At 40.3% G+C, this 18,098-nt stretch overlaps 1 protein-coding gene across 1 annotated transcript in view; it reads right to left on the reverse strand.

Moving 5' to 3' along the window:
- The window catches only part of LOC306854630 (calmodulin-binding transcription activator 1-like), a 333,407-nt gene that overhangs the window by 4,574 nt on the left and 310,735 nt on the right, over positions 1-18,098 (reverse strand). The window contains exons 10-23 of the mRNA XM_079392795.1: positions 17,181-17,307; positions 16,593-16,727; positions 8,571-8,746; positions 8,264-8,478; positions 8,091-8,169; positions 7,624-7,951; positions 6,687-7,102; positions 6,358-6,512; positions 4,505-4,751; positions 3,846-3,917; positions 3,722-3,742; positions 3,002-3,201; positions 1,906-1,980; positions 1,539-1,569 (exon numbers count right to left, since the gene is read on the reverse strand). Coding sequence (XP_079248921.1) covers positions 1,539-1,569; positions 1,906-1,980; positions 3,002-3,201; positions 3,722-3,742; positions 3,846-3,917; positions 4,505-4,751; positions 6,358-6,512; positions 6,687-7,102; positions 7,624-7,951; positions 8,091-8,169; positions 8,264-8,478; positions 8,571-8,746; positions 16,593-16,727; positions 17,181-17,307 — 2,277 coding nt within the window. The remainder of the gene's footprint in view (positions 1-1,538; positions 1,570-1,905; positions 1,981-3,001; positions 3,202-3,721; positions 3,743-3,845; positions 3,918-4,504; positions 4,752-6,357; positions 6,513-6,686; positions 7,103-7,623; positions 7,952-8,090; positions 8,170-8,263; positions 8,479-8,570; positions 8,747-16,592; positions 16,728-17,180; positions 17,308-18,098) is intronic.

Below are 18,098 nucleotides of genomic sequence, written 5' to 3' on the forward strand. Positions count from 1 at the left end.
CCTGAGGGTTCACAAGCATTCTGAGCCCTCAGAGGAATCACAGACCATTAACCAATACACCTGCCAGTTTCATTACTGTCTCCTCACTGGCATCAAGAAAAAACAACAAATATACCCCCACTATAAATGACAAAGATCTTTAAAGCCTCAAGGAACATATAGAACACAGATACAGCGACTCCAAAAGCTAAGTCACACTTAAAAACGCCTTAATGTCATGGCATTAGATAACAAAACATCAAAGCAAGTGTTAATTATTTTAAAGAAAGATAGCACAAGCACACCTTTCAAGCAGAACAGAGGGTTTAACGGTAGATTTACTGATTAAAATGAAATTAGGAAAACTTTGTGGTTGTCAAACGTTAGTGGAACATGTCCACAGTCCAGCTGCTCAAAAGTCAAAGCAAATATGGTTCAGAAAACTAGGTCTTGTACAGGATTTGAGCACAGATGATACATGGTTGGATATTTTGCATCTAATCCAACGACATTCACACATTTTTAAGTGTGATTTAAATGTCCAAATACTTTTTTGGCCGCTATATAGGACAAAAGTCATTTTTATAAATTTTTTAAATCTGTGGAAAAAAAGATTTTCTTTGAAATGTACTTTTTACATTTAAGAGTCTACAATCAGACTTCAAAGCAAACACATATTAATATATTAACAACAACAACAAAAAACCCCTCAGGATCCAAAATAATCCAAAGTAAACTTCTTATCACATCTTAACACTACAGTATAACCTTTAAAAGGTGACAATATGTAACCCTACAACTCATGCACAATACATCACAGAAATTCAACTTAATTAAATATTTACATTTTTTCATCATGTTATACATCTACATTTAGAACTTAGTATTCAACATCTTAAAGACTATGTAAACCCCCAAACACATCGTTAGCTCACAGATTGACCACCGTCCCACCCTCAGCCCCCAGATCAAGCTTATAAAAGCTGAAAGAGATGTATAAAACAGGCAGCCAGGCATTCAAGACATTTCCTCTTCCATAGAGAAAGGGATGTTATTTTAAGCATGCCCTGATAGAAGCAAGGCCTCCATGTCTTTAGCCATCATGCAATTACCAAATGCACTACCCAGCAGTCCTTAGTGTTGTCATAAGCATCCTCATAACAAGAGAGATGGAGGAGACTTTAGGGAGATAGAGGGATCGAAAGAGAGATTGAGAGAAAAAGAGACAGAGAGAGAGAGAGTGCATTGTTAGTTTTGTAATTAATGCATCATCTGTATTTGTTGGTTAGTTGGATCTATAGTCCTCTCTCTCTCATTTAAGGCTCAGTCAACTCGGGCTCCAGTCGGCCGTCATGCATGCAGGCATAAAGCAATAGAGAAAAAAGATAAGATAAAAGAAAAGAAAAGAGGGTAAGAAAGGACAGAGAGAGTCATAGGGAACAGCAGAGTCTGAAATCAAGGTACATAGAAGAAGAACAAGATGAAAGAAAAGGGAGACACGGGGAGATGAAAGAAGAGAAATCGAGGGGTACGAACTGATTTACTGAGGCTGCACTCACCCGTTTGAATAGTCTATGGTCCATCAAGGGGCTTTGCATAAACAGCAAAACAACACCAGACAGCTATTAGTACACACTGAGGTTGGGTTGGGTTGGGGAAATGGGACCAAATACAATAGGGCTTTCTAACAGAGCCATGAAAACACCAAGGTTTGTCTGTTGCTGTCCTATGACTCCTGACAATTGTGTTGGTGTGCTTGAGAGATTATGAAATGTGCCTCTAACCTTTTTAAATAGCAGGATATTAAAGACTGATTCATCTAAAAGCTGCTGAAAGTATACCATAGAGTGAGTTTGTGCATGCCAGAAGAACAACAGGGCTGTAGGAACACAATGCACCAGCTGGAAGTTCTCATCTTTGGCCTACCTGTGACGGCACCGCAGCAGAAACCGCATTATTTTTCTGGCAGCCTGGTCTTGTCTCTTGGTCAGTAAACTGCTTCTAAAACAAAATGATCAGCATGAGTGGTTCTGTACAAACCAGACATTTCTGGAAGAAAAAAAATAAGCAAGTGCAAACATTGCTGCTATGATTCTAGGGTGTGTGAAAGATTCAGTTTCAAATGTTACAAAGAGCCCATCCACAAGTCTCTATGATATGTTCATCCCTCAATGCAAGTCTACAGGATTTTCTTGCACACTTTATTGCATACCAGTCAAAATATATCATTACACCTACCCTCAACTAGAAACCTGATTTGAGGAAACAAATGTTGCATGCTAATACCTGACTTTTAGGGGTTTGTTCAAATCCTTAACTCTAAGTGTATGCAAAAGTAATATGAGAAAACGGCAAACTGCAATTGCTTCAACAGGTTGTGAGACAAAAAAATGGCATGCAAAAATAACGATGCTTCTATGTGTACTTGGACTCAAACTGTTAGAGAAGGAAATCATTTCCTGGCGCTGTTTCAACAACAGATTGTCTCTTAAAGTAAACAGGAGGGTTTCGAATGCTGCCATTCTTTAGAAAGTCGACTTGGCAGTGTGTCACATTTGAAGTGTTGGCACATACTTAGTAATTCATCCAAAACGACAGTACACTTTAGAATGGCAAATGACACTCAATTAATGCACGCAACACTCCTTGTGAGGCTTGAACACACAAGGTTGCTTAGTAAAAGCATGTGTACACACAAATGAACTTGGGGAACTCAATTCAGAACTAAACTCTAAGGTGATGGCCATGTAAAAGGTCTTTTAACTGCCTATTATCCTTGGATGATGATTCATTCTGAGTGCTTAATTCAATACATGAAGGTGGCATTTTTGTTCTAAATGTGGTGCATTACATGAAAAGTTTTGAATCATTAAGCAGTACCTAGCACGGCCACTGGCGCCAAAGTGCTCACACCAATAAGAGTGTGCAGATGCCATGAGTATTTGACAAAAACCTTTATAATATCTGATTTGTTCGATCTTCAACCACTAGGTTCGCCCTTACTGGATTGCTGTTCTTGTACCTGAGTTTTTTCTGCACCAGTGCAGCAGCAGTGGCTCGGCTGCGTGGGTTCGGCCGACCAAGCTCTTTGTAGCTGCGGTAATATTGCTGGATCAGCATGGCTGCCCTGCGACTCTGCTGGAACTTCTTCTGTTCGTGGTAGCTGCGGAATTTACTCTGGATAAGGATGGCGGCCAGCGTCATCTTCTTATAAAGTGCATACTGCAAAGAGGACAGACAAACAAACTTGTGTCACATGACAGAGAGAGAGAGAGATCTGCAGCAAACTACTCTGTTTGCCATTTTGCTAATACAAAACAAATATCAACACTGCCAAACTACACCATCAACATTAAATTAGATGTGTTGTGGATGACTGACAGTTGCTATGCAGTTGCTAAGCTGTTTTGAATGCTTTTGAACACAAAATAGCACAACAGAACATGCTAGGTCATTACTAGGTGGTTGCTTACTGCTTCAAGTCTCAAAACGTGGGCTGAATCTGAATGAACTATGACATTTTTTGCCTGTTTTATTGTTTTAGAAGTCAGGTAAGTCAGGAAAAGTAGCTAAATAGCTAATCCATTCTTAGCAAGCTGCAGTATTTAATTCTTATTCTTAGTACAAGTTTGGTTCATATCCATAACCCTAAATATAAGCAATAGTAATATTGATAAAGAAGCACCACTAACGGACTTCCAGTTCAAAGCAATAGTAGTTGTAGATGAAGCAGAAGAGTTACCTTCAAGGCTATCCATGTCAGCTTGGGGAAGAGAGAGGAAGGAATTTAAGGCATTCTCGTAAAGCCTTTAATGACTGACTACTCAAAAGTGTACACACACAGAATTCTGAGTGACTCTGCCTACCTGTTTGTACCTCTTATAACAGCGCTGAATGACAGCAGCTGCCAGTTCCTGCTGCTCCCGAAGCGGACGACCCTGCAGGATGGGGGAAGAGGGGGATAAGGTAGGGTAGAGAGGACAGGAGAGAGATTAGAGTTCACAAGGAGGCCTGCAAGGCCACAGAGATGATGGCATCTGATTCCTTTGTGCCTGGCCAAGGTGTCTTCATAGACTGGTAAAGTTGCGTAGATATGCTCTGAGACCTGGGAGAAGGTTATTCCTCAGAGCATTGCGCACCAGCGGAACACTGGGAGAAATCTGCTCTGAACAACCAACATGGTGTGGACTCAGGGATATCCGCGCATCCCGTTAAGACAGACAGATAGATAGAGGGAACAATGCAATCATTCCTTATAGCAAGGCCATGCTAAGCTCAAGCGAATTTCCCCATGCTTGTCAACAACAGTGACCCTATCTCTGCCTTTTGAGCGCACACCACAACAATCATACCACCTTTCACAACACAGGACTGCAAAAATCCAGATTCATTTACCTTAAGTTCAGGAACACCATACAACACAACACAATACATCAAGACCTTTGATCGGACCATCACGAACACTGGCAACACACCATATAACCTGCATGGGTGACGCTGGCACCTGGGTGAAGCCCTGCCCTACCTTGTATTTGCGGAAGGTACTCTGGACCTGCCGGGCTGCCTCGTAAAGTTCTCTCTGTTCGGGATCAGACAGGGCCAGCTGGGTCAGGTCGCGCTCCTCCTTGTTGTGGGAGGCATTGAGGAGTGCAGTCCATTCAGTGGGGGTCTGGAGGCCAAGCTTCCCAAGAGGACCATCGAGTTCTGGCTGTCCTCCACTGTGGACTGGGCCCAGGCCAGGAGAGGAAGTTAGGGGCTTGTTAAACAGGAACCTGGGAACAGTTGGGAAAACAATTACACACAAGAACCCAAAGAGATGGTAACTAGGATTCTTGAGAACATATTATACAACCCGAATTACGGAAATGTTGGGATGTTTTTTTAAATTTGAATAAAATTAAAATGAAAAGACTTTCAAATCACATGAGCCAATATTTTATTATAACAAATGTTTAAACAGAGAAATTTTACACTTTTATTCACTAAATGAGCTCATTTCAAATTTGATGCCTGCTACAGGTCTCAAAAAAAGTTGGCATGGGGGCAACAAAGGGATGAAAAAGCAAGAAATTTTGAAAAAATTCAGCTGGGAGAACATCTAGCAACTAATTAAGTTAATTGACATCAGGTCTGTAACATGATGTCTTAGAGAGGCAGAGTCTCTTAGAAGTAAAGATGGGCAGAGGCTCTCCAATCTGTGAAAGAGTGTGCAAAACGATTATTTAATACTTTAAAAACAATGTTCTTCAACGTCAAATTGCAAAGGCTTTGCAAATCTCATCATCTACTACAGTGCATGACATCATCAAATCTCGGTGCGGAAGGGACAAGGCCGAAGACCTTTGTTGGATGCCCGTAGTCTTAGGGCCCTCAGACGACACTGCATCACTCATCGGCATGATTCTGTCATTGACATTACTAAATAGGCACAGGAATACTTCCAGAAACCGGTAAACACAATCCGCCGTGCCATCTGTAGATACCAACTAAATCTCTATCATGCAAAAAGGAAGCCATATGTGAACATGGTCCAGAAGCACCGTCGTGTCCTGTGGGCCAAGGCTCATTTAAAATGGACTGTTTCAAAGTGGAAAAGTGTTCTATGGTCAGATGAGTCCTAATTTGACATTCTTGTCGGAAATCACAGACGCCGTGTCCTCCGGGCTAAAGAGGAGGGAGACCTTCCAGCATGTTATCAGCGTTCAGTTCAAAAGCCAGCATCTCTGATGGTATGGGGGTGCATAAGTGCATACGGTATGGGCAGCTTGCATGTTTTGGAAGGCACTATGAATGCTGAAAGGTATATAAAGGTTTTAGAGCAACATATGCTCCCCTCCAGACGATGTCTATTTCAGGGAAGGCCTTGTGTATTTCAGCAGGACAATGCAAAACCACATATTGCAGCTATTACAACAGCATGGCTTCGTAGTAGAAGAGTCCGTGTGTTGAATAGGCCTGCCTGCAGTCCAGATCTTTCACCTATAGAGAACATTTGGCGCATCATTAAACGAAAAATACGTCAAAGACGACCACAAACTCTTCAGCAGCTGGAAACTTATATCAGGCAAGAATGGGACCAAATTCCAACACCTAAAACTCCAGAAACTCATAACTTCGATGCGCAGACGTCTTCAAACTGTTTTGAAAAGAAGAGGAGACGCAACACCATGGTAAACATGCCCCCATCCCAACTAATTTGAGACCTGTAGCAGGCATCAAATTTGAAATGAGCTCATTTTGTGCATACAATTGTAAAATTTCTCTGTTTAAACATTTGTTATGTTATCTATGTTCTATTGTGAATAAAATATTGGCTCGTCTGATTGGAATGTCCTAATATTTCTGGATTTTGGGTTGTATAACTTTTTGATGAATCACCTCTCTGCATCTCCAAGGTAACTGGCCAACCAGCTCATGGTGCTACTGACTCCAACACCATCCAGTGTAGTTTCTGATGCAACAAAGTTTTCCCTCTTGATGCGATCAGATGTTGCCTCAATGACTTCCTCTGCTAAAGTCATCATGTTCATGTTCTGAAACAAATAGTTGGGTGTTGTTAGCAATTTAAAAATTGATAACAATATTGCGACTGAGACAGAAGCCAGTGCAAGTTTTGTAAGATCTGACAATCCAGTTTACTTTTATCCTATATCACTACAAAAAAAGCAGTTTCGGTAGTCTGCTCGAGTACCTTCTCTATGCCTCACCTGCAGGTCTCCTGTGTTCTCCAGATCCTCCTGGGTTGTCCGCAGATCAGAGATTGTTCCCGCACTAGCAATCTCTCTTAATCTCAGTCTGTTCGCAAGCCTTTCCTTGCCAAGTCCTACAGTTGGCACTCTGCGTCCTGTAGCCTGTCTGGAACCCCAGCCCCCACCTCCACAAGTTGAGCCCAGCTTAGTCTGAGACTGCTCACCATCTCCTTGGTCTTTCTCCGTTGTACCTTCCCTGGGTTTGGAAGTGCACGTGTGGGCATGTTCTTCTAGTCCGAGAGGGGCAGAGCAGGGTTTGCTGGGCCGAGTTTGAAGGGTCTCGGGGTTGGGTTTGTGTTTCTTGCTCAATGGGGCATCCCCGTGACCAGCGCTGCTATAGAAACTAGATGGTTCTGACCTGGGTCTCCTCAAGTCTGCAAAAGTACAAAAAAAAGTATCTTAGAAGAATGTTTGATGTCACCCAACCTGAACCATCTCCGGTTACACTTTATTTCGATAGTCCACTTTAGACATTCTACTAACTATAAGTAACAACTACATGACAACTAATTCTCATTAATTTGCAACTACATGTCTACTAACTCTCAGTACGGTACGTTTAGGGTTAGTAGAATAAGTTGACATATACTTGTAAAGTTTCTCATAGTCAGTATGTATTGTGGACCCATCAAAATAAAGTGTTAGAAGATATTAAGCCGACAGTCTACTAATACACTAATGACTGCTAGTTGACATGGAGTTGCAAAGTTACTTACTGTTAGTAGAATGTCTAAAGTGGACTTTCAAAATAAAGTGTTACCCCATCTCCTTACAAAGCACTCATTTGTTCATGCGGGGTCTTTCTACCTTTAATAGGGTTTTTTTAACTCAACATGGACATAAAAGACTGTTGAAGGCTGACAGTCCAGATAGAATGAAAGTTTCCAGTTCTCACCTGAGCTGGAACTGGAAGCAGAACTAGTGACGTTGCTTCCTTTCAACCCAACTGAAGATGTCTCTGATCCCCAAACATTCATCCACCCCTCTGCGGCTGAGGCCTCAGTAGATGGTGAGAAAGGCATGCTGGGAGTTGTATTCAGTGCTCCTGACTGCTGCTCCTCCCTTTGAAGGCTTTCCAGACACTCTGCCAGCTTGGTATGGCCACGGGACCGGGCAATAGCCAGCGGTAAGCGACCCAAAGAATCTGGGATGGCCAAAGCTCGCCGATCCCATTTATACAGAACCACTGCTGCTTCCATATGACCCAAAGCGCAAGCCCACATCTGAAGAGAAGAAAATTGCGTTGTATTTAATTTGTATGTCATCCCTCTGCCCCTTCTATATGATGCAACTCATCCAAACAACATTGTGAAGCTACATGGTATCATGATTAAGGCATCCTGACCTAGTGTCAACACTCACCAGTGGTGTGCAAGAGAAATGATCCACGTTTAGAGGATCAACCTCAAGTTCCAGGTCAATACTGTCTGCGTGCTTAGTGCTGTCAGAAAAAACAGAACAGATAACAATACAGAACAGTTGAATACTGCAATATACATGGGCATTTAATGCAGGTATACAATCAGTATACTCACCGCCACTTGATAAGTGTTTGGATAAGTGTGGTGTAGCCCTGGGCGGCTGCCAGATGAAGAAGAGTCATGCCCCTGAACGTCTTGGAGTGGATCAGGTGCTTGGACTTGGCCCAGCATGCGCGGTTCATCATCTTTTCACAAACTACCACCACACGGCTCTCAAAGGAGTTGCCAGCTGGACCTTGACCCTGGCTCTGACCCTGACCTGGTGAGAACTGAAACAAAGAATCAAGAACCAAGTCAATTCCAAGAAGCTAATGGGGATATGCATTAGTTTGGAGAAAGACAGTGTAGCACAGAATGATACCTGCGCCTGTTCAGAATTGCTTCTTCCTCCTTCTCCTCCTCCCGTTCCAGTTCCTCCACTCTCAGATGGTCCTCCACTGCTCTGTTGCTGCTGCTGGTGCTGCTGACCGGCCATCTCTGCCATCCTTCGCTCCATCTGCTCTAGGCGTTCCAGGATGGACATTCTGAACTGGTTATCTGCATAAAACATAAGGGAATTTAGATTGCTATGTGTACATATCAAATGACTTTAAAATCAACATGAAGTCAAACTCTATTTAATTTCTGAACAGACGTTCCCAGTGTTATTGTGCATAACTGATCAATGCATGTTATTCCAAAGAAAATAATGTTTGTCTTTCATCCAGAAGTAATACCTGATCTCTGAGACCAATTTATTTGTGTGCTGATAAGGTGGAAAATCACTGGTATGGATAAAAAAAAAAAAAAAAAAAGTAAAAATGAAGTGCTGTACTATATTTTTTCTTGATGAATCTCTTGTTTAACTCTATTAATTGTTATGTTACAGAAGTAAAATATATTGTTAATTTCACTTCACTACTTTATATGGGTCAATTATATGATGCTCATATTTTTGTCCGATTTTACAGTATTAAGTTATTCAAAATACACCTCTTCTATGATGAATTACAATTTCTGAATTAAAAATTATTTTTTGAAATTTACACAAACATATTTGATTTAAAAAAAATGTCTACATGGTGTAGCTGTCCTGAGATTGTGAAAATTAAAAAAACTAATGAAAATTAACTATCATTAACTATTTTTTGAAAATCCAAAAAAAAACTAACAAAAAAACCCCTCTGAAAATATATATTTTTTAAATGCACAAAGCTAACTTGCAATACATACAAAGATTCCATTTATAACACATTCAATACTCTTCATCATCTCAAACATACATTCATACAAACATTAATTTATTCATTATTATTTCTCATTGAACCATTTCCATTTGTCCATATCAAATAGTAACTAGCATGCATATCCAAAAAAACAACAACAACAACAACAAAAACATGGTTTCCAGCGACGTGCGGGCGTATGCAAGCTCCTTTTTTTTTTTTTTTTTTTTTACAGTGACCGTTAACATCAAGCCAAATTCCCTGCATATACCACATTGACACCAGTTCTGCTTCACACATGGTGAATGAAAGTGAATCTAATTCTAATGAATGGACATAAACACATGCATTGGATTCTGTGTTTTTCCTCCACAAATATCCACCCTTGCAGACAAAAAGAGCCGCTCCGAAACGGAGCTCCAGTGCAGCTTTGTTCAAACACTACTGCAGTGTTGGTGCAGTGCAGATGATGTCATTTCCACCTGCTGCTGGCTGGCTGGCTGTCTTTCTCTTTCTCTCTCTCTCTCTCTCGCTCCCTCCACTCAGAATGCGGCACACGTACTCTCATGTAGGCTGGGGGGGAGGGGAAAGGGGAGGAGGGACCAAATTGCTCTACAACAGGGCTGTGACATAATCAACGCTCTACTACACCTCCAGCAGCCCGGAGACGACCAATCAGACCAGCCAAGCAACAGAACGCTTGAGAGCTTTGTGTCAAACCTGAAACTGTTGAGGGGCAGCATTTCAAAACAGACAGACCTAACTCATGTTTATTAACGCAGCCGTGGTGAATATGTTTAGAGGAAATGGATAAGGCGACGTTATTTGCATTTGCTGTATTGAGGTGAATATAAAAGGTGAATTCAAGGTAATTTGACCATTTTTCGCAGTCATTTCAATGTCAAGAATTGACCCAATTTCTTTGAATTCCTATACAAAAATCAGGTCCTAAGACATGTCACAACAAACGAATGCATGCTAAAATCAAGCAACATACAGTTCCAACAGTTAACTTCAACTTTTAATATGCACTTTAAAAAGAGCAAGATTCTTCAGAAAGTCGTGAATGCATATGAGGCTATCTTTTAAAAGTATACAAAATGACATCCTGAGTTTGTGCGCATAAATCTGACTTTTCCCAAGCACCCAACAACAAGCTTCACCAACACAGACCAATGACGATGCACATGCATAAACTAGCCCAAAGGTGTCTAGAAAAAACCCCAACAGTACTAAACAGACTGTGCCAATGTGTGTTACCGTTTTTCAGGAGATGTTACATCAGCCTTGGTGCTGCTCCTTTGGCCTGGGTAGCTCTCCTGGTCAAGCGGACCTCATGTGGTTGAGCACAAGCCTTGAGTGAGAGGACTAAACTCTCTATTCGCTGGATGTTTGAGTATCTCATGGTAATATCCTAATGCAGAGAGCCCAAGTCGGTTTCTCTATTTCATCACAGTTGCATCATGCTCTTGAGAGTGGGGGCTTCTGCACCACTTTCCAGCTACAAGCGCAACAGGGGCTCAAAATCACTCACTTGTTGAAGATCTGTTGCGGTTTATTGTGCCTGAGATTGGTAATAAAGAGACTACGGGCTTTACAGTCATCAGAAATTAAACAAGCTTTTGACAATTCATCCATATGGCAAGGAATGATTATTGCACATTAAACTGCACTTGCTGACAGTGTTGTTTTGCATATTAAGTAAAGGTGCAAAATGCAATTTGCACAGTTCAATTTCCCATCTTGCAGGCCGGTTTGGAGAACTGATGTGGAAGAAACCATATCTGGCAGGCTGAGACTGTATATCAATCCAAAACATCTTTAAAGTGTTGGTTGTGACACGCTTCTCAATCATTTAATGAAACACAGCTGCCATCTCTCTTAAATAAATTTCCAATTACTGTCTGCTGATTAATGACAATAATATACTATTAAATAATCAATGCATCTTAAACAAAATAGAAAGTATTGTGTTTAAGTCAGTGTTTATGCCGGTTTTGATTACTTATTAAATTCTGGATGATTGCTATATAATCCCCCCCCCCATGACCATCTCCAATTTTTGCTACACGTGAGCTCAGAGAGCATATTGACTCTTTCATTTTTATTTTTAGGGTTTAAAAGAGCTCATGCTCTGCTGGGCATTTCCACAGGATTTGCTTTAAATCCATAAAAGACTAATATCTTGTTTAAGCCCATCATTAGAAATGCATCGAATAGAAACGGAAAAAACAAAATCACACAAATGCCCCTTTCGACAAGATTTAGCTGATAACGTGCAATGATTTTGTCTTAAAGGGATTTAGCTCAGCATGGACTCAAAGCTGGGATAACAGCTCCTAATGCTGTGGACATTGGTAGATCTGGTAGATCATGATCCTGGCATAGGTGCTTGTTTTGGATAGAATTGCACAGAGGTGAGGATGCTATGATAATAATGCCATAATTTTTTCTGTCAGTCATATTCCCAGCACTGATTATTTGTATGAACTTTCTTCATCTAACCAGAAACATCCCTTCTGCTTAAAAACAATTCAATATTGGCAATTCGAATCCCCGTTCAAGGTTTATCAGACATTTACTGCCTCAGACCACAACTTTGACAAAACAAAAGCTTCCAGCACAAAGACTTTGTCCGCTGGAAACAAAGGCACTCTTGTTTATGTGTGATTGTTTTTCTTTATATATTTTTGACTATATTGTACATTTATGTCTGCAAGTAATGGACAACAGATAGGTTTCAAAGAGTTTTACTTAAAATACCGCAAATACCGTGGACAGTATATCCACACAAAGAAAGAACTTTGTTTTGCAAAATATGTAAAATATATTACTGACAATGAAACTAACTGAAAATGTAAAATAAAAAAAACACTGAATGACCATTACAAGACAAAAAACAAAACAAAAACAAACAGAATCCCCACAAAGAGTTGTGTACTCTAATTACACATGAAACTAAAAGCGAGTGCAACACAGTACATGCTCAGATTTAGTTCAGTCTGCATGAAGAGTAGACATACAAACAAAAATTGAGAGCAAAAACAGCATGTGAGACACATCTGTGTGGGCGCTCCATTAGCGGACTCAAGCCCTGACGGCAATTCCTAGAATTCCACATGAAATCTCATCAAAGCAGAACAAGGAACTTTGAACTGCAGATTTAGGGTTGATTATGGTGACCTAGTTAGAAGTTTCCTTGTAAGGGCATGTAGGCAGGCCAGCAAAACAAGAATACAGAAGTTACTTGATTTGGGTTAAAATCCTCTTGACTTTTGTGAAGTGATTTCAGTGAGATGTGGTAAGTATCGCAGATTGTAATTTGACACACACACACAGATTATAAACTAGTGTTGTTAATAATAGTAATAAAAACAATGAAAAGACTGAATGAAAAGGGAAATGACAAAAGTTGTCAACAGGTTGGTAAAACAATTCTAATAGCTCTGCCAGCAAAACAACACCGCATCTCATTATTACACTGTATAATTCTAGAAAAATGGTCAACTTCACGGCACAGTATATTCGTCCTCTCCCTCTGGAGCGAGAAGAAGGGCAACAGTCTGATCCTCTCAGCATCACTGTCGCTGTCCACTGCCTGTGGTGCTGAAGACAGACGCACTACACCTCACTGGCTCATTGTAACCACATGCTTTAGGAGATCTGAAGGTCTCTGAGAACACCGGCTGGTAAAAGTTTACAAGCCTTTGTGTACAATCTGACCAGGTCATAACCTGCACAACACCATAATTCTACAACCATTTGTTTTAAGAAACTTCCATGCTGAGTCTATAGTGAATATTTCCCAAACACCACCCCTGAGCTCTCCGAAATGCAATGAAATATGTTTCCAGCAGAGAAAATACTCTCACTTCTGTTGGGAAACATCACAAACAAGGGATAGAATATTGCAGGACACACAACAAAGACACTGACACCTGGAGCACAACTACAGCCTATATTCATCTTTAAATAGCCTGTGCATGTAGATCAAGTTCATGTCAGTATGGAAATAATCACGCATACTAACCCGAATCAGCCAGCGTGTTGTTTGTCACTCACACATGTTCTCCATCCAGCGTCAAACTAACCGCAGGAGCCGCTTGGCAGCGGAGCCAACAACAATAGAACAAAGTGTAAGTGCGGAGTGTGTAGGGAGAGAGATAAAGACCCCTCGTCCCCCTCCTCTACACCTCCTCCTGTTCCCTCCCCATCCCTGCTGCCGGTGCTTTATCTTCTCCGCTCGCTCATGGAGACGCGGGGCTTCATCCGCCGCAGGTACGCGCTTTACGCACCGCTTTACGCGCAGTAGTGCGCCACCGGCTGGCTCACCAAACATTCGCAGGCATCACAGTCATCTTTTTTTCCAACGGAAAACAGTCGATTAGATAGAAAAAATAAATCTACGTGTTGTCGTATCTTTTAAACTGCGAACGCTCTACGCGCACCAACCATTCTTCTCCGTACCGCGATCGGTGTTTGCGTATTTTGTTTATGTGTGTTATTAAAACGTTCTTCTGTTTTATAGCGATTGACGACAGCTCCTGGACCCGAAGCTTTTCGCTTTTGATGTTTTTGTTTCGCTTTTGACTAAAACCGCGCGAATCTGAAGTCGTGAGGTGGTTGGATGTGGACGTGTTTTTCTTTTGGGAGTGGCAGCGAAACACAATGGAGCCGCTACGATCATTCATATAACCGCTTGGAACAATGTGATGGTCGCTCATACGGGTGTTTTGCGACAAATCTGTGTCAACAGGAGTTAGGTTTACTGCTCCTGCCCCTCTCAGCCTCTGTCCTGTGGTTCAGTACCTGCAATGCTGCAGATAAACTGTTTTTCTCCTCTCTGCATTATGACAAATCAGGCCAGGCGGTGTGTGTCGTTCAGCGCCACGCACATAACGCGCTGGATGCACGCAGACAGCATGCTGGGAGAACTGAAGCTCGATCAGACGAATGAGATCTCATCTCATAAACTCAGATCACCCCTTTTCAGCGTTTTTCTATCATAACATCTGTAACTGTAAACATCGGGGTGGCCTCAAATACAACTAGAATACAACTAGAGTCTAAATTGTTGATGCAGGGCTGAATTTCACTTAAACAAATGTGGAAAAATAGACAAGTTTATTTATATAAGATCTGTTTACATTATTTAGATAAATTGCTTCTTCAGTTGTAAAATAAATAAACATCAAACTCTACTTACTGCAAAATTATTAAAATACTGAAGTTTATGCTGATTTTAATTTAAAATTAACTACAATGTCCAGACTAGACTAATTTTAATTACTCGATTACAGTACTGACAAGCTAATGAGAAATATCTTTGAGAATAATGATAATTACAATCACTCTATGAAAATGGCAATGATTTTTTTCATATTAAAGTTGAGGACATAGGGGACATGTGCTTAACTGTCCTTTTAAACGCAATATATATATATATATATATATATATATATATATATATATATATATATATATATTACAGTTCGTTTTTAGTGAAATTTAGACTTTATTTATTTATTATTTTTATTTATTTATTTATGAACCGCACTCCAGTGGTTTGAGTCTTACCTCTCAGATAGGTCCTTCAAGGTATCTTGGAGAGGTGAGGTATCCAAGACACAACATCTAGCTACTGGGGTGCCTCAGGGCTCAGTTCTTGGACCACTTCTCCTCTGTCTACATGTCATCACTAGGTTCTGTCATTCAGAAACATGACTTTTCATATCACTGCTATGCTGATGACACTCAACTCTACCTCTCATTCTGTCCTGATGATCTGACGATAGCTGCTCGCATCTCAGCATGTCTAACAGACATTTCTTGCTGGATGATGCACCGTCACCTTCAACTCAACCTAGCCAAGACAGAGCTGCTTGTAGTTTCAGCTAACCCATCACTTCATCACAATTTCACCCTCCAGTTAGGCTCATCAACCATAACTCCTTCAAAAACAGCCAGAAACCTTGGAGTTGTGATTGATGATAAGCTGAATTTCTCAGACCACATTGCTAAAACTGCCCGGTCCTGCAGATTTGCTTTATACAATATTAGGAAGACCAGGCGCTTTCTTTCAGAACATGCAACACAACTCCTTGTTCAAGCTCTTGTTCTGTCCAGACTTGACTATTGCAATGCTCTCTTGGCAGGCCTTCCAGCCAATTCCATCAAACCTCTACAATTAATCCAAAATGCCGCTGCAAGATTAATCTTTAATGAGCCGAAAAGATCGCACGTCACACCTCTATTAAACTAAAAACACACACACTTGACCCTCTATCAATTGCATATTTATTCTATAACTGCTAGCTTTTCTTGAAAAATTAACACTAGCTTTCTTTTTTCTATTCTATCTACTTGTTTCCTTAAAAAAAACAACAACAAACAAAGAAACAAAAAACCAAGCTACGTGTACTGCATTAGGCTAATCGAGACTTGTCATAACACTTGCATGTTGTTGCTCTTTAGTTGGTTTTGATTGCTTCTATTGTCCTCATTTTTAAGTCGCTTTGGATAAAAGCGTCTGCTAAATCACTAAATGTAAATGTATTTATTTATTGTTTGCCATTTAAATGTACACACTATATAAAGCAATTAGATTTTCTATTAAAATAAACATTTTTATTATTACTAAATATGACCTGGATACTTCTTCTTGAGATTCACCCTCAGAAAATGAATAACAAACCATATTTTTACCACAGAACAAGTCCACACAAGTCCTTATAACCTGACTAGTATATATTCCATAAACAATTGAAGCACGAAAACATATACCATGATTGCAAGAACAGACAAGTCTTTTAAAGCTTTTTCAGGGTTCTTTTATCCAAACAGATTCTCCACTGGATGGCATTCATCTTTGAAATATGCATGCAAAACCAATAGTTTAACAGCAACCAAGTCTTTGATTATTCACCTGCCAGTCATTTGATTCTTAAGAAACAAAGCTTGGAGAAGTGTCAGCCATGAGCCATTCAGAGGTTTTTTCAGACAAACATTTGGCAATACACAAGTATTAAAATTGCATTCAGGTGAAATGCAATTTGAATTCAGATGAAACATCCAAAGTTATTTACAGTGTATTGCTGAAAATGAATAAATGCAAAATGATGACAACCAAAAACTGTGTAACAGCGGTATATGTAACGCAAGATAAATCTCAAACGTACCGTCCAGTGAGAGCCAGTCGTGTTGAGAAGAGGGCAGAGCAGGCAGGGCACGGGCTTTATACTCAAACACCACTGAATTGGAGATGATTTGACTGCTGGCTGCCACTTGCAGGGTCACCAGGCCTGTGTCATGAGCTTTGAAAGGAAATAAGAAACAAATGAATCATTTTTAATGTGCAAAGAAATGCCTTACAGTGTGAAGTCCACACATTTGCAAACCATTTACAATGGTAAGAGTGATGGCTCAGAGTATTTGCTTTTATTTATTTATTTAGTTATGTAACAGTGGAACAGCTGTTAAAGAACAGTCCTTTGTTTGTTCACAAAGACCACATGATATATTCATGGACTACAGTATAGAGACTCAACACACAAAGTTTGAAATATTACCCGTTTATGTATTTATTTTTAGCATGAAATAGACCCTAAAATAAGATGTTGGATTGGGACCATGTGGCATTCTGACTGATTTATTTTTATCTTTTAACTATTTGATGATTTTAGTATACTGAAATGTAGCTGCATCACCCTTTCCCTTTAAAAGGACAATTTTAAATGTCTGTATGTACATGCATTGTAATGAAATACCTGGGCAGTAACAGCGTAGCACCCCGGGCTGGATGAGGGAGGCTGGAACTGTTATCTGATCAAACAGACAGGAATATTCACTGCTGGCCTCCTGCCATGGACCGGTGATCAGCACCTTCACACCACCCTGAGAAATATATACCAATATTATATATAAATGAGCACAGTTTCCTTTAAATGTACACTGTTAAAACGGTGCTATCACCCCCAAAATTGGTTGGTTACATTTACTGTGTGCTTACACTTTCAGATTTGACAATATTTTCTTTTAAACCAACATGTATTTTTTGTTGTAAATATGCATTTATTTTAAATGTCAGTACACTACAAGAAAGACGGAATTAAAGCGCATCTCTGATGATATCTTTTTCCAACAAGGAAAATGTCACAGAAAACAAAACAGGGTTTGTGAGAGCTGAAGTGTTGTTGTGGTGAGATCTACTATCCCTCGGTCTATATTAGTCCGACTGCTTCCTTGCCAGTGGGCATGTTAATAACAGGCTGAGCATGTGTCTCATGTGGCCCAGGGGCTTCTGGGACAAATACATAAGTCACTTGTTGTAGAGAAGACCTTGAGCTTAGCACTCAGACCTCACAAGACTTAAATCTATTTCTGCATTAAACAGCTTGTGGCCGATTCCCATGTGAATTGTAAGCTTTCACTCCACAGGTTTCCACAGAATTTCATGTCCCCTGGCCTTTGTTTACTTAAAGGGACAGTTCACCCATCAATGCAAAATCTGTCGTTATTTACTGACCCTCATGTTGGTCCGAACCTGTACGAGTTTCTTTTTTTTTTCTGTTAAACACAAAATAAGATACTTTGAAAAAGGTATGTAACCAAACAGTAACCAAACTGTATTATTTTTTCTATACTACAGGGGCCAGTTGCATAAACTTAGCTTCTATGTTAAGACA

The sequence above is a fragment of the Barbus barbus genome (genome assembly GCF_936440315.1).
Source record: "Barbus barbus genome assembly, chromosome: 35".
In the NCBI taxonomy this organism is placed as follows: domain Eukaryota; kingdom Metazoa; phylum Chordata; class Actinopteri; order Cypriniformes; family Cyprinidae; genus Barbus; species Barbus barbus.